The sequence below is a fragment of the Microtus ochrogaster genome, chromosome 6 (assembly GCF_000317375.1).
Source record: "Microtus ochrogaster isolate Prairie Vole_2 chromosome 6, MicOch1.0, whole genome shotgun sequence".
In the NCBI taxonomy this organism is placed as follows: Eukaryota; Metazoa; Chordata; class Mammalia; order Rodentia; family Cricetidae; genus Microtus; species Microtus ochrogaster.
This window is the reverse complement of record NC_022013.1, coordinates 412,021-436,796: the sequence shown is the minus strand read 5'-3', so window position 1 is coordinate 436,796 and position 24,776 is coordinate 412,021. Positions and strand designations below refer to the sequence as shown.

Below are 24,776 nucleotides of genomic sequence, written 5' to 3'. Positions count from 1 at the left end.
TAGACCAGGCTGGTCTCGAACTCACAGAGATCCGCCTGCCTCTGCCTCCCAAGTGCTGGGATTAAAGGCATGCGCCACCACCGCCCGGCTCCTATCTAATTTCTTATGTCATAAAATTTCATGTGCCACTTAGATTTTGAGTAAGCCCACGGCTTTAAAGTAAATTCCTGATCTTTTGTATTGGCAAACAGAGAAACTAGATTAGCTAGACACTAATCCACCATCAGAAAACAAAGAGAACCCACTTCCTTTCCAGGACAGTCAAGTCCTCAGATCAACAACTAGGAGACCACTGGCTTTTCACTGCTCTTGTTAATTAAGCAGGCTAAAGGAACGTTCCCGAGCCTGCCGTACACTGTCATCACGTATAACACTCCAGCCACCTCAGTCTATTTGCTGCCATTCTTCTGCTTTGGAACCTTTCCTACAAGATTTTAATAACCTACACATCTGTCTTTATGAACTCACCTGTGCAGCGAACTGCCTTGCTTCTTCTAACGGAGCATCAGAAGGAAACTGACTTGTGAAGGAAGAGCTGTCAGGCAGCCGGAACTGAATTCTTGCAATGGTGCTAAGAAAAAAGTCAAGCTGCAGTCAGCACCTTCACCTACAGATTCTCAAGCAGTGTCATTCACCACCAGACAAAGGCCGCTGAGAAAGGCCAGGACACTCGTTCCATAGCTTGATGATATAACCTTGCTCCCATAGTGAAAGGAGAGAACCCTTAAGCCGACATCTGACATCCATGCATGCACCATGGCATGCTGCTCCACACCCATAAATAGTTCATTCTTTCCTTCCTTCCTTCCTTCCTTTGCTTCTTTTTGATCTTTCTCCTTCAATTCAGTTGAGAGTAGAAATGATGTTTTGCGGTGGGCAAGATGGCTCAGCAGGTAAAGTATTTGCCATGCAAGCCTGTCAACCTGCAATCCTATCACAGGAGGATCCCAGGTTAGAGGCAAGCCTGGGCTACGTATCCGGTGAAACCTGGTCTCAGGAAAAAAAAAAAAACACAAGGGCCTGGTGAGATGACTTAAGTTCAACCCCTAAGACCCTTCCTCCACAAAGGAGAGAACTAATTCCTGAAAGTTGTTGTTTACATTCACATGGACTCCATGGAACACACACACAACACCTATCCCAGGGCCAAAATAAATGTTAAACTTCTTTTAAAACAACAGAAATAAAATACTATACAGAACCATGTAGCTATCACAGAAAACCGTAGAATATTTCATGACTTCCTAAAATACCCCTGAGCCTATTAGCAATCACTCCCCTTCCTCTCCCGGGCCTTAGCAACCATTAACTGGTTTGCCCAGTTGGACCCTTTCATCCAAAGGAATCATGTGTGATCTTTCATATAGCATTGTGTCTTCAAAAGTCATCCAATGCTCTCTCTGAGTTTGGTTCCCAGCCGCCAGGGTTGGGAGCTGCCTTGACTGTAGCTTCCAGTTACCCAACCAACATCATCTTTCACCCCTTGGAAGTTGCTTTTGAGATTGAAAGAAGAGAGGTTTAATTTGTATGTGTCTGTGGAGAGCATATGCAAACATGTATACATGTACACCTTCACAGAAGGCAGAAGAAGGCACAGGGTGTCTTCTGTCACTCTCCATCTAGTCCTTTGAACCTGGGGCCTATGCTGTCTCAGCTAGCCTGGAAGTCAGCCAGTGCTAGCCATCCTCCTGTCTGCTCATGATTGGAGCTGGGTTAGACATTTGGTGGACTCCGGGCTTGTTACATGAGTGCTGGGATCTAAACTCAGATCCTTATGACCGCACAGTGAGCATTCATTTATGTTTTATTTTATTTATTTGTTGTTTTGTTTGTTTTTGAAGACAGGGTTTCTCTGCAAAACAATCCTGGCTGTCCTGGAGCTCACTCTGTAGACCAGGCTGGGCTCAAACTCACAGAGATCCACCTGCTTCTGTCTCTTGAGCGCTAGGATGCTAACGGCATGTTCCACCACTGGCAGTGAGCATTCTTAATTGATGAGCCATCTTTCCAGCTCCAAGCATGACCATGTAAATACTATGACTTCTGAGGATGGAAAATAGTATTTGCCTATGCATTTAGGTTTTAATTCTTTCAATAATCTTTTTTTACTTTTTACTCTAAAAGAATTATACTTTTATTAAATTTATCAAATATTTACTGCAATTTCTTTCTTTTTATTGTTTTTGTTTTTTATTCATTCATTTATTTATTTTGTTTTTCAAGACAGGGTCTCTCTGTACCTTTGGAGCCTATATTGGAACTAGTTCATGTCGACCAGGCTGGCCTCGAACGCACAGAGATCCACCTGCCTCTGCCTCCAGAGTGCTGGGATTAAAGGCATGCCCCAGCACCGCCCGGCCAAAAATTTATTGCAATTTCTAATAAATTTTAATTATCACCATTTTTTGAGATTTGTTGTGTTTTTATTTATGTATATGTGTCAGTGTGTGTCTGTGTGAATGTATGCCAGTAATATAGGTGCCCTTGGAAACAGGAAGACGGTGTTAGATTCTCTGGAGCAAGAGTTGCTACAGGTGGTTTCAAGCTACTTAATGTGGGTGTTAAGAACTGAACTCAGGTTCTCTGCCAGATCAGCAAATGCACTCACCCAACCTCTGAGCCATTTCCCTAACCCTTCTGAGAAATCAAAAGTTTAAAAAAGTGTATCTTTGAGACAGGGTCTCACCATGTAGTCCTGGCCAGCCTGGAACTCACCATGTAGTACAGGCTAGCCTCAAACTCAGAGATCTGTCTGCCTTCCAAGTGTGCCACCACACGAGGTCATAATATTTGATTATGAAAGTTAGCAATTGTCCAATATCAAAAAACACTTAAATCCTAATCAGGAGCTAGGCTTGGTGGTCCATGCCTTTTAACCCAGCAGTTTGGATGCAGAGGCAGGTAGATCTCTGTGAGTTGAAGGCCAGGCTGGTCTACATAAACAATTTCAGGTTAGCAAGAGCAACACAGGGAGATTCTATTCAAAATAAACAATAAAAATAATTAAGCGAAACACTAACCAGCATAAGGCACACATCACATAGTGTGACGTTTATAAAGTCAAGGAATAAACACTGTACATAAAATTCCTTAGGTTCATATGCAGACTCTACACATTTAAGATTTGAGTTTTTTTGTTTTGTTGCTTTCTTCATTTAGGCAACTATCAAGAATCTGAGTTGTTATACAAAAACAGATGGACTGGCTCCATAGCCGGGGACAAAGTCTGGCACAAAACTGGTGTTCAGTGAGTGAGTGTTTGTTGAAAGTCTAGAGAGGGTGGCACACACCCCAGGAAACAAACGTGTGGACCTCTGTGAGTTTAAGGCCATCCTGGTCTACAGAGCAAGTTCCAGGACAGTCTCCAAGTTACACAGAGAAACCCTGTCCCAAAAGAAACAAAAACAAAGGAACCAGTGTTTGTTGAATGAGCACACGAATAGACAATATTCAGATGTGCATACGAGAGCTTAATTTAGAAAGCATCTGCTGGAAGGGGATACTCCTCCATTGTTGGTGGGGATGCAAGCTTGTAAGCTGCTCTGGAAATCAGTCTGGTGATTTCTCAGAAATTTAGGAAATATCTACCTCAGGACCCAGCAATACTGCTGTTGGGTATGTACCCAAAAGATGCTCAATCATACTAAAAGGACATGTACTCAGCAATGTTTATAGCAGCATTTTTTGGGTTTTTTTTTCAAGACAGGGTTTCTCTGTAGCTTTGGAGCCTGTTCTGGAGCTAGCTCTTGCCCAGGCTGGCCTCGAACTCACAGAGATCCACCTGCCTCTGCCTCCCGAATGCTGATATTAAAGGCGTGCACCACCACCGCCCATAGCAGCATTATTTTTAATATCCAGAACCTGGAAACATCCTAGATGCACCTCAACTGAAGAATGGATAAAGAAAATGTGGTACATTGACACAATGGAGTACTACACAGTGGTAAAAAAAAAAACAAAACAATGATATCTTGAAATTTGCAGGCAAATGAATGGATCTAGAAAAAAATCATATTGAGTGAAGTAACCTAGACCCAGAAAGGCAAATAAATACAAGACGCATTCACTCATAAGACATAAAGCAAAGAAAAACTAGCTTACAGGCTACAACCCCAGAGAAACTAGATAACAGACAGGACCCTAAGAGAGACATACATGGATCTACATAGAAAGGTGAAAAAGACAAGATCTGAGTAAATTGGGAGCATGGGGGTTACAGGAGAGAGTAGAAGGGGGGAGGGAAGGAAGAAAGGGGAGTGGATCAAAACATATAGCTCAATAAAAACAATTCTTAAAAAATCAGCTGCCGAGCTTGTTATGGCCCAGTGGTTCAACACACTGACAGTTCTTCCAGAGGACGCAGGGTCCCAGCATCCACATGGCAGCTAACAAACCTCTGTAACTCCAGTCCCAGGGGACCCAACACCCTCTCCTGGCCCCTATGAACACTGTATGCATATGGTGTACATACATATACAGATGCAAAACACTTATACCCATAGAAATAATTTAAAAAAGAAAACAACTGCTATAAAATTTTCCTAGACTTGTAACCAAATCTTTTGAAAGTCTCTCTCTCTCTCTCTCTCTCTCTCTCTCTCTCTCTCTCTCTCTCTCAAAATTAATGCTTTTATACAGACTGCAATTTACAAATTCTTTGTTTTTCTTTGAATTTTTTTGGACAAGGTTTCAGTGTTTGGCCCTGACTGGCCTGTGACTCTCTTCGTAGACCAGGCTGGCCTTGCATTCACAGAACTCCATCTCCATGTCTCCTGTGTGCCAGGGTTAAAGGCTTGCATCATCATGCCCAGCTAGAGAATCTTTAAAAGCTGTGTTTTCTTTTTTCTTTTTTTTTAATTTTTTATTTTATTTTATGTGTATCAGTCTGTGTGAAGGTGTTAGATCTTGCAGTTAGAGTTGTTAGCTGCCATGTGGGTGCTGGGAACTGAACCCAGGTTCTCTGGAAGAGCAGTCAGTACTCTTAACTACTGAGCCATCTTTCCAGCCCCCCAAAGCTGTGTTTTCTTAAAAAAAAAAAAAACTCTAAATAACTATGGGGGGTTGGCACATGCCTTTAACCTCCACACTTGGCAGATCTCTGTGAGTTTGAGGCCAGCCTGGTCTACACATCATATTCCAGGGCAGCCAGGGTTATAATGTGAGATTCTGTCTCAAAGAATAAAATAACATGAAGAAAATAATTTTAAAATGGTTTTGGGTGGCCAGAGAGATGGCTCAGTTGTTAAGAGCACTTGCTGCTCTTCCAAAGGACCCGAGTTCAGCTCCTAACACTCAGGTAAGGGAGCTCACAACCATCTGTAGCTCCAGGTCCAGGGGATTTGACACCTCTGGTCTCTGAGAATATCTACACTCTCATGTACATGTCCACATCAGATACACACACACATATAATGAAACACAAACACATCAGAAACAAACAAATAAAAAAGAACAGCAAACCTCCCCCCCAAAAAAAAACAACCCTATCATGGCCTAGTACAATGGATTCAGGGTAAAAGCATGGGCCTAGTGACCTGAGATTGAGCCCCAGAACCCATAGAAAGGTTGAAGGCAAGAATTGACTCCACACCGTTGTCCTCTGACGTCCAAATATGTCATGGCACATAGGCACGCTAATGATGGGGTTGGGGGCAGAGCTGACTCAGCGGTTAAAATCAATTGTCAGTCTTGTATCAGACACTTGTACAGATTCAATTCCCAGCACCAATATGGTGACTTAGCAACCATCCCAAAGGACCCACCACCTCTGAGGTCACTAGCACACAACTGGCACACATACGTTCATGCAGGCATAACAGTCATACATGAGAAAGAAAGAAATCTCAAGAAAACATTTTTTGAAGAGTAGTCATGTTGTGAGGGGGGGAATATTGAAAATTAAACTAATTATGTATTTTTTTTAATTTTTATTGCTTTGTAAATAATACCATTCAAAATTTCCACTTCCTCCCCTCCTCCCATTTCCCTCCCACTCCCCCGCCAGTCATAAGACTTCCTTGTGGGAAGTCCAAGGCCCTCCCTGCTCCATCCCCCCTCCATCCAGACCTAGGAAGGTGTGCATCCAAACGGACTAGGATCCCAAAAAGCCAGTACATGCAGTAGAAACAAATCCTAGTGCCATTATCATTGGCTTCTCAGCCCTCATTGTCAGTCACATTCAGAGAGTCCGGTTTGATCACATGCTCGTTCAGTCCCAGTCCAGCTGGCTTTGGTGAGCTCCCATTAGATCAGGTACACTGTCTCAGTGGGTGGACCAACCCCTCGCAGTCTTCACTTCCTTGCTCATCTTCTCCCTTTTTCTGCTCTTCAGCTGGACCTTGGGAGCTCAGTCCAGTGCTCCCATGTGGGTCTCTGTCTCTATCTCCATCCATAGCCAGAAGAAGATTCTATGGTGATATTCAGGATACTCATCACTGTGACTATGGGACAAGGCCAGTTCAGGCACCCTCTCCTCTATTACCCAAGGACCTAGCTGGGGACATCCCTGTGGACACCTAGGATTCCCTCTAGAGCCAAGTCTCTAGCCAACACTAAAATGGCTCCCTTAATTAAGATATCTTCTTCCCTGCTCCTATATCCACCCTTCCTCCTTCTCAACCATCCCACTCCCTCAAGCTCTCCCAATTCCTTCCCTTCTCCCCTATCTCTCCCCTTCTCTCCTTCCCCCCACCCCATGCTCCCAACCTTTGCCAGGAGATCTTGTCTGCTTCCAATTTCCTGGAAGATCTATATATGTTTTTCTTTGGGCTCACCTTCTTATTTAGCTTCTCTAGGATCGCAAACTATAGGCTCAATGTCCTTTGTTTATGACTAGAGTCCACTAATGAGTGAGTACATACCATATTCATCTTTTGGGGTCTGGGTTATCTCACTCAGGATAGTGTTTTCCATCCATTTGCATATACAATTCAAGATGTCATTGTTTTTTACTTCTGAGTAGTACTCTAATGTGTATATGTTCTACACTTTCTTGATGCATTCTTCCATTGAGGGGCATCTAGGTTGTTTCCAGGTTCTGGCTACTACAAATAATGCTGCTATGAACATACCCCAGTAGCACAGACAATAAGAGCAACAATGAATAAATTGGACCTCCTGAAACTGAGAAGCTTCTGTAAAGCAAAGGACACTGTCATTAAGACAAAAAGGCAACTTACTGAATGGGAGAAGATCTTGACCATCAGACACAGGCCTGAACTCCAAAATATATAAAGAACTCAAGAAACTAGATATTAAAATTCTAAATAACCCAATTAAAAAATGGGGTACTGAACTAAACAGAGAATTCTCAACAGAAGAAGTTCAAAAGGCCAAAAGATACTTAAGGTCATGTTCAACCTCCTTTGTGATCAGGGACATGCAAATCAAAACAACTTTGAGATAACATCTTAAACCTATCAGAATGGCTAAAATCAGAAACACCTATGCTGGAAAGGATGTGGAATAAGGGGAACACTCATCCATTGCTGGTGGAAATGCAAACTTGTACAACCACTTTGGAAATCAGTGTGGTGGTTTCTCAGGAAATTGGGAGTCAACCTACCTCAAGATCCAGCAATACCACTCTTGGGAATATACCCAAGAGATGCCCAATCATACTCAAAAGCATTTGTTCAACTATGTTCATATCAATTTTTCTTAACTATTTCAATTCAATACAGAATTCCTTGAAAACAGAAGACCACATTGATATTCTTTCAGTTACTAAATGTGCTATTGTGTGCACTGTGTGGTAGGGTCTGAAAAGTCAGCATAGAGAAACAATGTCACAAACATCAGAAGATCAAGCATTTCAGATAAAGGTAGACACCAGTGGCTCACTTCTCTGGTCCCAGCACTTAGCTGGTTCAGTTCAGAGAGTTCAGGGATTCTACTGGCTGCACAGAAAGGCGCAGTATCAACATGAATGAAGGAGCACACAGCGAAGTTCACCAGTGCTATCTGCTGCTTGATGGCTCTCGAGCCGCTCTGTCTTCTGCCTTTTCTCTGCTTCTTTCTTCTTTTTTCGTTTTGCTAATTCCTCTTCTTGTTTCCTCTTATTTCCTTATCCAACATTTCCTGTCCAGTTTTTCTCCTTTCAATTTCCTTCTTAATCTCTATCTGAATCAAAGAAAAGTGTGATGAACCCAAACCACAATCCAGTCTTCTGTCCCAGACAATATTCTGATATAAGGAAAGCTGATTGTAGAGTGTAGTTAAAAGACCAGAACGTCATAAAATTGTCTGCTGCTGATACGGGTCAGTGAGTACAAGTGCCTGCTGCTAGAGTTTACTTTATGGACCCACATGATGGAAGGAGAAGATGGATTGCAGAGGCAACAGGTGTCCTTAAATCACTGAGCCGTCTTCCCACTCCCATCCCCGTTTTGATTCTCTGAATTTGTTTTTTCTAGACAGTCTTACTAGCTCTGGCAGATCTCAAACTCACTATGTCTGTTCACTATGTCTGCCCTCAAACTCAGAGATCCATGCACCTCAGCCTTGGGAGTGCTGAGTTAAAGATGGGCATCACCCTCATTTCACAGGGGAACAGATTGGAAGGGGGTTCATGTTTCTTGTGTCAGATTTCATCTGATTTGTTCAGATATTTTCAAATTCTTGTCCTTGTGTGAAGTTTGTTGTTGTAACCTTCATTACTGGCAAGAATGAAGATTCTTTAAGAGAAAACCCTGTTCCTATGTCTAGAGAACAGTTTGAACAGGGAAGCCCATGGAATTAGGATTTCCCCAAGAATTCCATGCAGCCTTTGGGTAGGGCAAGAACAAAAGCTAAAACTGAGTTCCAGTCAGGGAGGGAGCTTGTCTTCAGGGAAGGAACTGCACACAGACACACAGGTCAACTTCTCAGACCTCTCTGCAGGAGAAACTGAATGGTCAGTGAGGGGCAGGGCCACAACTTGACCAGAACTGCTGAGCTGTGCCCTTTATTTAACCTTAAACCTCATGGACTGGAGAGCTGTGCTGTGGTTAAGAACTGCTGCTCAGCAGAGGACCCGGTTTGATTCCCAGCATCTATATGGTGATTCAAAACCATGTATAAGTCCAGTTCCAGGGGATCTGACACCCTCTTCTAGCCTCTGAGGCTACCAGGCATGCATGTGATGTTTCTCTGTGTTGCCCTGGCTGTCCTGAAACTGCTTAGTAGACCAGGTTGACCTGGAACTCACAGAGATCTGCCTGTCTCTGCCTCCTGAGAGCTGGGATTAAAGACATGTCACCACCATCTTGCAATAAATCTTTAAAAATAACAAAACTCTTTTGACAACCCAGAAGATGGGGCTAGAAGTTAGAAGTTCAACACGCCCCTTTATTCTCTCCACCATGCCCACAGTGAATAATTCCTTCTGTTTTTTTTTTTTCACCTTTATGTATCTGGCATTTGGGGGCTAGACACTGAGCTTAGCCTGTTGGGGCTGCCAGGGTTCAGACACCCTGACTGTAGCACAAATATTGGGGTTCAACCCTACAACCAGAAAAGCAAAGCAGCCAAGCCACTAGAGAAGTTTTTCCTCTACCAAGGCTGGGCGACCACAGACTAGGCAGACTAAGCCTCTCTCTCCTCCCATTTTATATTCCCTGTAGTGCTGGCATTAAGGGCATATGACTCCCTAGAACTGGGATTAAAGGTGTAGGGCACCACCACCTGCATTTATTGCTTCGTTAATCTTGTGTAGCCCAGGGTGGCCTTTAACTCACAGAGATCCATCTTCTCTGTCTCTCAAAACCTGGAATTAAAGGTGTGTGCCACCACTGCCTGAGCTCTAGTGATTTACTTTTGCCCTTCTGATATTCAGGCAAGCTTTATTTATTAAAATATTAACAAAATTTCACTATGCCTAACAAATCCAATAACATTATCCCATGGTTTGTACATTTGTAAAGACTAGGGTGGAGTAGACAGCTTGATGGTAAGGTGCTTCCTGCACAGTGACGTGGACCTGAGTTTTGATGCTCAGTGCTCTTGTAAAAAGCCAAGATTGATGACACAACTGTAATTCTGCACTGAAGAGGCTGGGACAGGCAGCTCCCTAGGGCTCATAATCGGGGAATACGCCCCAGATCTACCTCTGGCCTCCACATGTGTGAGCACACACAAGTTCATGAACATGTATACAGAAGTGCAAGACAAGTTTTGTTTTGTTTCTATGAAGATTACACTGTTTGAAGTTACCAAGTTCTCATTTAACGATCCTAGATAACACAGTTAAATATTGTGGGGATAATCACTGTTTTTTACAGCTTCAACTATGTTATAAGGTCTGGGTTCCTACCAGTGCTTCTAACCATTCCTTGGACATGGAGCTGCCTTGGACAGCACTCTTCCTGAGCACTGTCCTCCTGAGTCTTTCATGCCAGGGGATTGACTTGGAACCCGACAGAAATTTTATTTCGGCCGCTGGTCCTCTTACAAATGACTTAGTGCTTAACCTGAGTCATCCACTGGGAACCCAGGGCTCTGGTTTTGGACCTGGTAGCAAGGACTTCTACGTCTGCCAGCAGCCATTGCCCTCTTTCTTGCCACAGTACTTGAGCAGCCTTCGTGCCAGTCAGGTCACCCATTACAAAGTACTTCTATCATGGGCACAGCTTCTCCCAACGGGAAGCCCCAAGAATCCAGACCAGGAAGCAGTGAGGTGCTACCGACAACTCCTGCAGTCCCTGAAGGCTGCCCAGCTTCAGCCCATGGTGGTCCTGTGCCACCAGACGCCACCCACCCACGGCACCATCCAGAGAGACAGGGACTTTGCTGACCTCTTTGCTGACTATGCCACGTTCGCCTTCCAGTCCTTTGGGGACCTTGTTGAGATCTGGTTCACCTTCAGCGACTTGGAGAAAGTGATCATGGATCTTGCCCCGCAGGGTTCGAAAGCTTCTGCTCTCCAAACCCTCAGCAATGCCCACAGGAAAGCCTTTGAAGTTTACCATAGAGAGTTCTCTTCTCAGGGTGAGTACACATGGACATGGTGGCCCGGCAGCAGCCCTCACCACCCTCCTCTGTTTGCTTCTTAGGCAGGAACTGATGTCTCTCCCATCTCTGCCCTTCCAGGAGACCCCAGATCTCAGCATTGGTGAGAATCCATTCCCAAAGGGGACAAAGATATAAACACACAGCATTTGTCTGAAACGCCTTTTCTCTCCCTTTGAGATAGTGTCTCTTGTAGTCCAGGCTGGCTCACTGTGAGGTCAGAAGATAAGTTTGAACCTCGGATCCTCCCGAATTCACATCCTCAGTTCTAAGATGACAGACACCCACCACAACCAGTTTTATGTAGGGCTGGGGCTTGTGCGTGCCAGGCAAGCGCTCTAACCACTGAGCCATATCCTAAGCTCCTGAAAATTGTGTGTCTGTCTGTGCATGTGTGATTTTATTTTTATTTTAGATATGTGGGTGTTTTATCCACATGTTTGTCTGAGCACCATGTGCATGCCTGTGCCCTCAGATGCCCTGGAACTGGAGTTACAGACGGTTTTGAGTTGCTGTGTATGTGCCAGGAATCAAACCAGGGACCTCTGGAGGAGCAGCCTGTGCTCTTAATGCTGAGCCATCTCTCTAGCCCTTGAAAACTATCTTCTAGACCCTTCCTCAGGGTCAAGTATGAGCAACTGTCTTTCTCTGCCCTTCCTTGAAGGGACGTTTATAAAGTCAGGATTCCTCCCACTTTCTTCTGACAGCTCCTTGAACCTGGAGCTGCCTTGGAGAGACAGTGCTGTCCTGAGTCTCTACAAGGAGACCCGAATGTGGTTCCCCTTCTCTTACGAAAACAAGTGTGTACCTTTTAGTTGGAGCTTACAGTGCATCAAGCAAGGCAAAGATAAATAACACACTGATGCGTAATGAGAAGACTGTGATTTGTAAATGTACGATGGAGACTAAAGCTAAAACCTTGCCCATGAGAGGCAAGTGCTAGATCTACAACTGTACTGACTTGTGTTTACTAGGAACAGAGTACATCGCAGTGACTAGTGCTGTATGTAAATTCTTGCCACCTTCTGATCATTCCTTCTGATACCGCCGTCAAATGGAAATTAGCCAGGTGTGGTGGTGCATGTCTCTAAATCTAGCACTTGAAAGACTGAGTGTGAGGATTGTAGGTTCAAAGTCAGCCTGGAGTGAAGATCTCTGTGAGTTCAAGAACAGACAGTGTTACATAGTGACATCCCCATTCCCCCAAATAAGAAAGGAGAGAAAAAAAATGAAGCCAATGTTTTAAAATAGTGGCATCATTTAAGACCTCAAAGCATGATGCTGTTTACACCATTGCTACAGTGTTGATGTTCTATCCTATTCTGTAAATTTTAAATGAGGTAATTTCTGTTATACATAGTGTGAATATAAGAAATAAATTCTTAGTTAGTCATAGTGCCTAAGCCTTTAATTCAAGTAATTGCAGGCAGAGGCAGGTGGACCTCTGTGAGTTCAAGACAAGTCTGGTGTATATTCTGGGAGTCTGGCTTGGGGAAAAAACAAAATAAAACCCAAAAAGTAATGAACAAAAACTAAAAATAAGCTTACTTTTTCTGTTAAAAGTTTAAAAACTAGGTGGGTTATTGTAGTAAGAGGACAATAGTTAGTTCCCAGCTGCTCAGCCCCAAAATAACCACACAGATATTAAATCACTGCTTGGCCCAATAGCTCTAGCTTCTTATTGACTAACTCTTACATAGAAATTTAGCCCATCTCCATTAATCTGTGTATCACCATGTGGCTGAGGCTTACTGGGTAAAGTTCCAGTGTCTGTCTCCAGCGGGGACATGGCTTCTCCTGACTCTGCCTCCTTTCTTCTAACATTCAGTTTTGTTTTCCCTGCTTAGCTCTACTCTACCCTATCCCAGGCCTAAGACAGTTTTTTTTTTATTATTAGTTATTGGTAGTCACAGCATACAGAGGGGAATACTACATCAATTTATGGTGATGTAAACCTTAAATCCTAGTACTTAGGAAGCAGAGGCAGGTGGATATCTGAATTCAAGGGTCTACAGAATGAGTTCCAGGACAGCAAGGGCTACACAGAGAATCCCCGCCTCAAAAATGATCATACAAAAAAAGCCAAATTTAAATGAGCACTGTGGTTGAGTGCTTGCATAGCAGAGTGCTTGCCATGCATGCAGGAAGCCATGGGTTCCAATTCCTGCATTGCATGAACTGGGCGTAGTGACACACGTCTGTAAGCCAAGCACTGAAAAGGTGGAAGCAGGATGACCGGAAGTTCAAGGTCACCTTGGGAGCTGAAGGCAGAAGGATCAATTCAAGGTCATCCTCGTCCACTTGGAAATTAGGAGGCCAGCCTGGACTACATGAAACCCTGTCTCCAAAAAGGCATTGGGAGTCAAGGTGGTGGAGAGATGGCTCCTGATTGGCTAAGAGTTATTGCTGTCTTCCAGAGGACCAGAGATTAGTTCTTAGCACCCACATCAAGTGGCTCACAACCACCTGTAATTCCAGCTCCAGGGGATCCCACACTTTCTTCTGGCCTCTGTTAACATCTATATATGCATTTCATATGCTCACATAGACATAAAAATATCCACATAAATAAAATAACTATGTATTTTTAAAAGGGTTGGTATGTTCCTGGGCACATCTGTATCTTTACCCTTGACTCTAAATCTGAAGGTAGGTCCTGACATTAGCTTTCTTCTTCTTTTTACTTTTTCCTAAATTTCATGTATTAGTTGTATATGTGAATTAGGTTTTTTCATCTGAGTGTTTGTATGTACTTATTAAATAAATTTAATGTCTTATTTTTGTTAGTTTATTTTTGATTTTTTTTTTGTTTGGTTTGGTTTAGTTTTTCAAGATAGGGCTTCTCTCTGTAGCCTTGACTGGCCTGTAAACTCACCCTGAAGACTGTGCTGACCTCAAACTCAGAGATCCCCCTGTCTCTGCCTTGCAAGTGCTTGGGTTAAGGACATGCACCACCCCCACCCAGCTGCTCTGTATTTTCTATCCCTGTTCTCCAGGCAGTTGTGGTGCACACACAAGCTTGAGAGCCGTCACCATGCTGCGGGAGAGCTAAACAAAACGAGTGCACACATCAGTATTTCCTGTGTTTCCCCAGCAAGGCACAGTAGCTGCAGTGAGGACAAAGACACAGCAGGTTCCAGAGAACACCCTGACTTTGGGTTTTGTTTGTGTTAGGTGGCAGCTCTGGTCCTGATTGTCCAGAGATATAGCTGTGGTTATAGCCAAGATGACCTCAGGCTTCTGATCCTGCTTGCTTCTCTTTCTCAAGTGCTGGGATCACAGGCATGTGCCATCATGCCTGGTTATGCTGTGCTGGCTATCAGTCCCTGAGCTTGTCAATCAATCAATCTCTGGGCTTGGTCCACGCTCTCTACCGACTGACCTCCGTCTTCAGCCTGGAACACCTTGTCTTGAAATAGAATTTGGAAAAGGGTTCTCTTGTCACCTTAGGATAATTCTTTTTATGCTGACTTTTCCAAGTGCTCTCTATGTGGGTCTTAATTTGTACACAACAGTCTCTTAGCCAGGCATGGTGCCACACAAGTTTAGTCCAAGCCCTTGGGAGACAGAGCAAGCAGATCTCTGTGAATTCAAGACCAGCTGACTTCCAGGACATCCAGGATCACACAGTGAAACATGGTCTAAAAAAATCCAAATAAAAACCAACCTACTCTCTTAGTGAGATATTGTATTTTTAGCCACTTTGTTTTCTGGAGTCTGTCAGTTGGCTAAAGAGAAGTCATGGTCCTGATCGATCTCTTCAGAAGCCCCAACCCTCCCTCAACTACTGCTCTTTTCTTTTCCAGGAGGGAGGCTCTCTGTGGTCCTGAAGGCTGAAGATATTCCCGAGCTCCTGCTCTCCCCATCCTCGGCTGCACTCACCAAGGTAGATGCTGCGTCTGTAATGCCTAGGGTGAAATGTGATTGTATTTATTTATTCTGAGATGAGGCCTGTGTAAGAGGAAAAGAGTGCGAAGTTGCTCAGTGACCGCGGCACAGGTGTATTTGAGTCAACCTGAGAAGACCAGACTGAACTTGCCCCACAGGCTAGGGTTTTTGTCAGGGATGGGGAGGACAGTTGGACAAAGGACAGAGGTGGGTTTGGCCAGGGTTGTTGTTAATCTAGGACATACAGGAATGCTACTTGTGCTGACTTCATGACATTGACTTAGGGAAATTGGAACTGTTAGTCTCTTGAGTGAGGCAGGGGTGGGGTTTTCCTTAGGCTATGATTAATCACAGAGGATGGCAGAAGCAGGGGGATCTCTGTGAGTCTGAGGCCAGCCTGGGCTACTAGTGAGTTGCAGGCCTAGGAGAGATACATACTGAGACTCTGTGTCAACTAAAACAAAATAGATATACTTCTGGGACCCAATTGGTCTACACATACCCACAGAGAGAAAAATACATTAAGAGATAATACTTTATTAAAATGTATATTTATATACTTCTGGGAGCTGAAGAGATAGCTCAGTGGTTAAAAGCACTGGCTGCTCTTTTCCAGAGGATCCAGGTTCAGTTCCCAGCACCCACTTGATGGCTCACAACCTTCTGTAACCTCCTGTTCTAGAGAATCAGTGCCCTCTTCTGGCTCCCTTGGGCCCTTGAACATGTTGAATAGAAAAGAAAATAAATAAGGCTTATAAACAAAATATACTTCTTAGAGTACCACCCTGATATATATCCTCTGTGATTTTTAAAATTATAACATGTTTTTGTTTTGTTTTGTTTGTTTTCAAGTAGGGCTTCCCTCTGTAGCCAAGCTGACCTTGAACTCTTGGTCTCTGGCTACCATTTGTGAGGTGTGGGTTACAGGCATGCAGCACCGTGTGCGAAGCTACCATATTTTGTTGTGAAATGTTCTCACTAAGTAGCCCAAGCTGGCCTCAGATTTGGTCAATCATTTTGTCTCAGCCTCCAGCTGCTAAAGACTCTAGGTGTCCCCACATTTTCTCTAGTAAGTGTTATTTATTCATTATTTATTTGCTTATTCAAATTTTTTTTTGAGAAAGGGTCTCATGTATCTCAGGCTAGCCTAAGTCACTGTATAGCTGAGGATGACCTTGAACTCCTGATCTTCCTGCCTCTATCCCCAAGTTGTGGGTTATAGGCATGAACCACCATGCCTGGTTTCCTTCACACTAGGGTGGAACCCAGGCCTCTGTGCATGCTAGGCAAACATCCCCTCCTGGACCACGTCCCCAGCCCAGGGTCTCTACTGGTCTAAGCTAATAGTTGCCAGTGGGGAAAGAGCGCCTCAGGAGAGAGGGGAGCCCAGATAAGAGCCTCCTATTGGGGGACACCCTTTTTTTTATTTTTTTGAGACAGGTTTCTCTGTGTTGCTTCTGTCTGTAATCTAGGTCACCTCCGACTCAGAACTCAGAGATCAACCTTCCTCTGCCTCCTGAATGCTGGGATTAAAGGCATGTCCCATCACTCTGGCCTTGGAGGACACATTTGTGTGGGTGTTAACAGTAGGGAGAAATTTGCTAGAAATATCGAGAGACAGGACAGGAGGGAAACAGGGAAGTCAGGGATGATGTAAGGGTAGGAAGCCAGCATCAGCATTAGATAGACACAGGGCAAAGCAGGGAGTCCAGAGCCAGAGAGAGGCACACACTGTTCAGGCCCATTGAAGGCCCCAGGGTTTGCCCTTCTCAGAAGGAACCCAGACACTGTCCTGGGTTTAACCCTGATCTGTGCGCTGCATGCAGGGGACGAGATACCAGCTCAAAGGCTGTTGCTGGACAAGGATTTTTATGATCAGCCCTTTGGTCTCTCGATAGCAATTATTACGCAGTAAATTAATTTAGATGGCATCCAGTCAGCAAGAGATTTGTTTATCTAGAACCTTATTGTATATGGTTTTCAATTTCCTGAGCTGGCAGATGTGGAATCGGGTGGACACCGGGAAGCACTTGATAGGAAGGCACTGGGGAGCCAGTGATGGTTGGGTGCTAGGGCACTGGACCGGGATACGTGGCTCCCAGTGGGTGCCTGACCTGTGAAACAGTTGAGCTGTGGGAGGGAAGGGCAGTTATCAGCTTGTGAGATTCTGGTCAAGAGAAAAATAGAGTGGCCAGTCAGGATTGTGGAGGCAGGTGTGTGTGTGTGTATGTATGTGTGTGTGTGTGTGTGTGTGTGTGTTGTATGACTATGTACATGCACGCGTGTGTGAATTACACTGCTATATTCTCATGCTTAGATCCTGAATTTAAAGTTCTTCAAGCGTATGTGATGAGGGGACCTAGTGATGAATGGATGCTTGAAAGAAATTCCACACTAGCTCAGAAATGACAAATAGATAGTTATTTAGGGGTAAACTCACAAATCAGAATTCTCTGCTTGAACGGTGGACAGAGATCGAATCTCACAATCCAACAATCCGAATGAGCAGCTGGCGAAAAGGAAGGAAGAAAAAAAGGGGCGGATGCAGGTTCTGCATCCATGTACATTGTATAAGAGGCCACGCCCCAGTAGGCGGGTAACCACAAGCTACAAGCCTTCCTACAGAACATATGTAAACCACAGACCAGGTAGAATCTTATCTTTTCCATTATGATTGTTTTTCTCTGTGTGTGCATGTGTGCACTAACTAATGCATTACATGTGTGTGCAGGTGCACTAACCTGGTCATCTGTGAGTGTGTGTCCAGATGCTTGTGAAGGTCAGAGGCCAACACTGGGTGTCTGTTGGGGGCTGTGACCCAGACCCTGAATTTCCTTTAAACAGTTATGCTTGCAGCTGCTCTGAGCAAAACAACTTGTTTTTCCTGTTTGCAGCTACTCAGGAGTTCCTGATGAAGGGGAGTAGTTTCTGGTGGGTTTGTCTGGGGCATGGATATCAGTTAAGGAACCATATGTAAGCGTGTCTGGTTCAAAATAAAGGGGGCATTTTTGTTTCAAGGATGACCCGTTTCTCTGTGTGTCTTTGTGTGTTTAAATCTCCAGGCCCTTGCCCCACTTGGGAATGGTCCTGTAGTGCAGGGTCCGCACTACAGGCGTTGTACCGTAGTACATGTAGTAGTACAGACGGTACAGGTGTCTTCTTCTGTCACTTTTTACCCCTCCCCTTTTTTGGAGACAGGGTCTCAGTCTCTCTAAATTGGGAGCTCACTGATTTGACTGGACTGACCAGTCAGTGAACCCCCAGGACACACCTATCTCCATCTCCCAGCGTTTAGGTTAAAGACATACTCTCTGCTGAACATGGTAACATATATTTTTAGTCTCACTACTTGGAAGGCAGATGCAGGCAGATCTAGGAGTTCAAGGCCAACCTAGCCTACAAATTAATTCTAGGCCAGCCGAAGGATGCTAAGAAATAAACCAACAACAAAACTAATGAGATGTGCTCTTGGATACTCAGTGGGTACTGGGCAACAGAAAGGATGGGGCTGGAGAGATGGCTCAGAGGTTAAGAGCATTGCCCAGAAAGGATGGGAAAAACTCACTGAATGAGCCCATTCTCCAGTCCCCTCCTTCCTTTCTTTTTTTTTCTTTTCAAGACAGGGTTTCTCTATGTAGCCCTGGTTGTAAGAAACTTGCCGTGCAGACCAGGGTGCCCTCAAGCTCAGATATCTGCCTGCGTCTGTTTCCTGGGGGCTGGGATTAAGCTGCCTGGCCTTCCCTTCTCTTTGCTTTTTGTTTTGTTTTGTTTTGTTTTTTGAGGCAGGGCCTCTTTGTGTAGTTTTAGAGATCGTCCTGGAACTCTGTAGACCAGGCTGCCATCAAACTCATAGATCCACCTGCCTCTGCCACCCAACTATTGTGATTAAAAGTATGTGCCACCACTACCTGACTGTCCTTGATTTTTCAAAAATTCATTACATTTTTATTTTGTGCATGGTATGGTGTATGTGTTTGTTATTTGTTGTGTGTGTCTGTGTATGTGGTGTGGTGTACATGTGTTATTTGTTGTATGCATGTGCTATGTGTGTGTATGTGTGTGTGTATGTATCTGTCTGTATCTGTGTGTCTCTATGTAGGCATGAACACGCTATGGCACTTATGTAGAGAGCAGAGTGAAATTTGGGGAGTCTCAGTCCTACCCTCATGTGTGATGGGGTGAACTCAGGTCATCAGAGTAGAGGGCAGACACCTATAGCTGCTAGGCCCTGTCACTATTCTCTTTCTTTTTCTCTTCTACAAGATAAGATCTCTTGTTGCACAAGCTGGCCTTGAACTCACAAGGGAGCCAAGGATGAGCGTGCTGGAGTAGAGACGGGCACCACCATGCACTGTTAATGCGGTGCTGGTGATAGACCCAGGGCCTTGCACATGCTCAGCAAGTTTTGCTCCTACTGAGCTACATGCTCAGTGAGCTGGAGTCCCTAGCTAGGCTATGGGTTAGAGAGTGCGGGTGATCAGGGCTGTGTAGCTTGTTTTTCTGCTAGTAGAACTGCTCAAGCCAGGCTTGACTGGGGGGGACTTCAAGCTGTGGCCTGAAATGAAAACCAAACCCCAGACCCCAGAGGGTTCCCAGATATCACAAAGGTCAGGGGAGGGGGATCTCTGGGGGAAGCTCCAGACACTGATTCCCTCCCTTGGTGCTCCTCCATTTGCTGGCACCGCACACCCAGCACACCCATTTTCACTCTTACTAGTTCACCACACTCCCGCTCCTGCTGTACTCACATGCACACTCATCCGCAGTCATGGGGAGAACCAGCACACTTCTGAGGAGGCCTTGTTCTAATGCTTGATCTCCCTGTTTCTAGGACTCGGTTGACTTCCTCTCTCTTGATTTGACTTCTACATGCCAAAGTGTGGCAACTCTACCACAGAAGCTGAGTGACCTGCAGGTAATGTGAGGGCTTTTCCATCGTGACGGCGAGTGGACAGCTTATCAGAAATGTGATAAACATTTGCCTAAGGCGTGGACTGAGCCTTACATAACAGCCCTGATATTCCCACTTACAGATGTGGGCTTGCTGTGGGTTTCTGTGGGCTCTCTGTAGCTAGATGTGGGCTCCCTGTGGGCAGTCCCTGGGTGTGCACTGTGGTTCAGTTAGTAGCCTGCTTGCCTTATGGGAGCAAAGCCCTGAGTTCATCCCCAGCACAGCATAAAACAGTGTAGTAAAGCTTGCTTGTAATCCCAGCTCAGGAGGTAGAGGCAGGAGGATCAGGAGTACAGAGTCATTGTCAACTAAACAGTGAGGTCAAGGCCAACCTAGGCTACTTGAGACCCTGTTTGAGAGAGAGGAATGGAGAAGAGAGAACAGCTGCCATGTGAGGGTCTGTGCAGAGGCCCCAAAACCACCACCAACAAAACTGCTTTAAAGAGAAGTCAAACATACCAGCCTGAAGATAATTTCCCTTTACACCGAAGATGCTGGAAAACAATAGAGGGAGGGAGAGAAAGATCGTGAGAGGCAGAGCATCAACAAGTTTGCTGTGAGATGAAGGAGGACAGCCCAGGAAGCCTCAGCTCTGCCCAGAGAACTACAGGGACACTAGTGCTGAGAACAGGACAGGAGCTTCTCCCCAGGGAAGAGCACACCAGTGGACTGTCCAGTGCCAAACGGTCAGCCCGAAAACACACATACAAATAACAGTATACTGACTGTACAGGTTATGGTTAGAAATGTATGTATATAAACATACTTACAAATATACCTACGCAAGCAATAAGAATGGATGAAAAAAAACTTGTGAATTTGAAGAAGAGAAGAGAGGGATATATTGGAGGGTTTGGGGGGGAAGAAAGGAAGCAAGAAATGTGGTAATTAAATGACATTCTCAAAAACAAAAGAACAGAGGGAAATCAGCCACAGGAGCTGAGATCTCACAGTGACAGCGCCTCACTTTTGAGAATAGTTTGTGTGTATGGTTCAGTGTGACTGTGCATATTTGTGTAAATGCACGCGCCTCCTGCTGGGAGGGAGAGGTATTGCCTGGGTGCACAGAGGCTGGATGAGGGCATCATAGCCCTCAGAGCTGGAGTGACTACCATTTTTGGGAGGCCTGCTTCTTACAGAGGACCTGAACTCATGATTGTGGAGTGGGTGCTCTTAACCACCAAGTCATCTCTGTAGTCGCTTGCTTGACTTTTTATTACAGAAAGTTTGAAACAAATCCAAAGAAGAAAGGAAAATATAGGAACTTCTATGAGGACATGGCTATCTTGTTCTGCCGTAGCCAACTTGTTTACCTGTCCATTCTCTTCTCCTATCTAAAGTATATACACTGAGTCAGAATTTCATGTAACCCAGACTGTCTTTGGCTAACTTTGCACTTACGATTCTCCTGCCTCCTTGTCTTGAGTGCTGAGATTGTATACCTGCCCCACCATACCTGGTTTATGTGGCAGTGAGGATGGAAGCCAGGTCTTTACACATTCTAGACAAACACTCTACCTGCCAAAATACATTCTCAACGTCACAAAGCAGAGTATTTTTTCAGAAAACCATGAACACTCATGATCATGGCAATGCAGCCTCTTGGTTAAACATTTTATGAAGTGCAGGCTCCTACACAAGCAGAAACCTTGGTCTCGACCCTAATCTGGCTGACAAATGAAGTGCTCCATCTAAAATGAGCTGCTATGGTTATCACTTCACTTAGGAAGGGCTGGTGGCCGATGGTCACTGACTAGTGTCGCTCTCCAGAGTCCAAGTCACTGCCCTCAGTAGGTGGGTGACTCGAGGTTGTTTCTAGAAGGTGAGCATGTAGTGTCTTCCCTGTTCCCATTACTAAAGGCATACTTGTTGGTCTTCATCTTTTCTAGAACATTGAGCCCAAAATGAAGGTTTTCATCTATACCCTAAAACTTCAGGATTGCCCATCCACAGGGAAGAGCTCCTCCTCACTGCTCGTCAGCCTGTTTGAAGGTGAGTGGATAAACATGTGACAGGTGTTGAGTGACATTTGTTACACTGGCATGTTGGGGAGCAATACTGACATCGGGGGTTCTCATGAGGGAGGGGCCTAGGGAAATGGCTGAACTGAGAGCCTACCAGGTGAGGCTAAAGTCCCATAACTGCCCTGGCATGTTCCTGACTCAGGTGTGCACTGTCAGCATGGAAACAGCCTTGTGTTCCCCTGTTCTGAGCAGTCCCGGGAGCATCTAAGACACTGAAAACCTCTGGTGTAGGACCTTCTGGTCTAGAGGTCACTGTGTAGTCCTGCCAAGCCTTGAACTCAAGGGCAGTCTATTCGGTGCATGCGTGTGTGAATGTCTGTGTGTCTGTGTGTGTTTGTATGAGTGTGTGTACATATTGATACAGGTACATGAGGAGAACAGAAGAGGCTGTTGGATCCTCTGGATATGGAGATACTCACAAGAAGTTGTGAGCTGCCTGCAGTGGGTGCTGGGAACTGAACTTGGGTCTTCTAGAAGAACAGTTTGCTCCTTATCCAGAGTTACTGTTCCTATCCCACAACAGGCTTTTTGTGTGGTTCCAGAGGTTGAGCTAATTCCTCATGTTTACCCAGAAGGCACCTTACCAATAACTCCCTACCCTTCTTTTTCAAAAATTTCACAAGAAGGTGGCAGTGGCAGACACTTTTAATCCTAGTACTCAGGAGGCAGAGGTAGGCAAATCTCTGAGTTCAAAGCCATTCAGCTCTAAGAGCTACATCGTGAAATCCTATCTCAAAACGCACAAACAAAAAAAAACCCGAAAGGAGGTATGAACACATTCCTAGGACCAAGACTCAAGGGTGGATACAGCTATCTTCTGAAGTTTTTGGGTCACTGATATTCACCCTGAAATATGAGGACCAACATTCTACTTCTAAGCAGACCAGACACATCAATATATCTTCAGAAAGTCTTAGCATCGTCGCTTGGGTTAGAGTGGTCTTAAAATGAGGTTAAACTACAGATTGCATGTTTCTGCGTCAGCTCCACACACAGTTAACAAACTGCTATTCTTACAGCCATAAACAAAGACCAAGTACAGACTGTTGGGTTCGACATCAGTGCATTCCTGAGATGCTCATCCAGTTCTGAGGAGAGGTAATGCTGGCTTGTGCCGTTAACAAGAAGTAACGGTTACTATCGGTTCTGTTGTGTACATGGGCAATCACTGGAGACTATTGTCCTTGTGTTTGGTTTTGTTTGATGTGTGTGTGCACGCATGCAGGATCCTGAGTGAGTATGTAGTGCACCATCTGCCTGAGTGAGCCCACAGAGGTCAGAAGGTCAGAAGGACAGATTCCTTGGAACTAGAATTCCCATGTGAATGCTGGGAGCTAAACCCAGGCCTTCTGCAACAGCAGTGATTGGTCTTAACTGCTGAGCATTCTCACCAGTCCTGACTTTGCTCCTGGGACAGCAAACAGGTCACAGTCATTTAGGAGATGAGAGGTGGAGGCTCAGAGGGAGGCTGGAGAAGCAGTAGCTCGTGGAGATGTGCCTGGGCCCACACAGTTCGGCGTCCTCACCGTCAGATTCTCCTAAGTCTGCATATTTAGCAGAGCTGAGATGAGGATACTGGGGAAGTGTGCACATATGTGGCAGAGAAAGCAGGTTATGGTCCCAGCTCCATTGTTCATGGGTAAAGGCATCTCTGACCAAGTCTCCGCATATGCCGTGTGCACACCCCACACACAGAGTCTCTGAATGAATGAATGAATGAATGAATGAATGAATGAGTGACTCTGGTGCCTCAGAGGGAAAGGCCCTTGCCTGTGTCGTAGTTGACTTTCTGTTGCTCTGATAAAACAGTGACCACAGCAAACTGGGGAGGGAAGAGCTCATTTCATCTTACAGCGTACAGTCCTCCAAGATGGGCGTCAGGGCAGGAACTTGAGGCAGAGTTGAAGCTAAGGCTATGGGGATTGAATGCTGCTTGCTTGTTGGCTTTCCATGGCTTGCTCAGCCCTCTTTCTATTTTTCAAGATTCCTTTCTTTATGAAGTTGTGTGTTTTGTCTGCATGTGTGCACATCAGAGGAGGCACTGCATTATTGGAACTACAGCTATAGACATTGCTGAGTCAACATGTGGATGCTAGGATTTGAACTAACAACCTCTGAGAACACAACCAGTGCTCTCAACCTTTGAGCTGTCTTATCTCTCCAGCTCCCAGTCTGCTTTCTTGTACAACTCGGGACCATCTACCCAGGGTCGTTCTACCTACAGTTGGCTTGGCCTCTCACACCCAACATTACATCAGGAAGATGGATGCCCATAGACCTGTGTACAGTCCAGTCAGACATAAACATTTTCTCAGTCAAGGTTTCCTCTTCTCAGATGACCCCAGCTTGGTGTCAGGTTGACAAAAACTGAGCAGCTCCCCAGGCAAGCCAGGTGACCCGAGTTCGATCCCCAGGTCCCATGTAAGTGCAGAGGAAGACAACAGACCCCATGAAGTCCTCCATATATAAAAACCACAGCAATAAATAATGATAGTTAAAAGGTAAATAAATATAGTAATTTTATTGAAGCAAAGAAAAAGAGAGAGTAGGTGCAGATCTGAGCAGCCCACTAAAGCTTCATGAAGTTCCTGAGCGCAGTTCTTCAGCATAAATGTGAACACTTTCTCTGAAGCGCAGCACCGACAGGAAGCAGAGCCTGCTCCAAGGGATCCTTATTTTAAAAAGTTCTCAGATCAAATTGGGCTGGAGTTTCAGTCTGTCAAGTGCTTTCTCTGTAATCATGGGAGCCTGAGCAGAGAACAAGCAAAAAGAGCCAAGAACGGTGATGAATGAATGCATGTCACCCAGGCGCTGAGACAGAGATGGTCCCCTCTTGGCTGGGTTCCTCCTGACCCTCCTGCTTCTGAACCTCCTCCTCCTGACCTTCCTCTTCCTGACCCTCCTCCTCCTGACCTTCCTCTTCCTGA

General features: G+C 45.0%; 1 protein-coding gene and 1 pseudogene across 1 annotated transcript in view; both read left to right on the top strand.

Moving 5' to 3' along the window:
• Positions 1-10,316: 10,316 nt before the first annotated feature.
• LOC113456197 lies at positions 10,317-11,030 on the top strand (annotated as a pseudogene).
• An 854-nt stretch (positions 11,031-11,884) lies between these two features.
• Positions 11,885-24,776, top strand: part of LOC101980866 (lactase-phlorizin hydrolase) — a 26,404-nt gene continuing 13,512 nt past the window's right edge. Inside the window, exons 1-5 of the mRNA XM_026779769.1 lie at positions 11,885-11,918; positions 14,793-14,887; positions 19,706-19,789; positions 21,715-21,817; positions 22,869-22,947. Coding sequence (XP_026635570.1) covers positions 11,885-11,918; positions 14,793-14,887; positions 19,706-19,789; positions 21,715-21,817; positions 22,869-22,947 — 395 coding nt within the window. The remainder of the gene's footprint in view (positions 11,919-14,792; positions 14,888-19,705; positions 19,790-21,714; positions 21,818-22,868; positions 22,948-24,776) is intronic.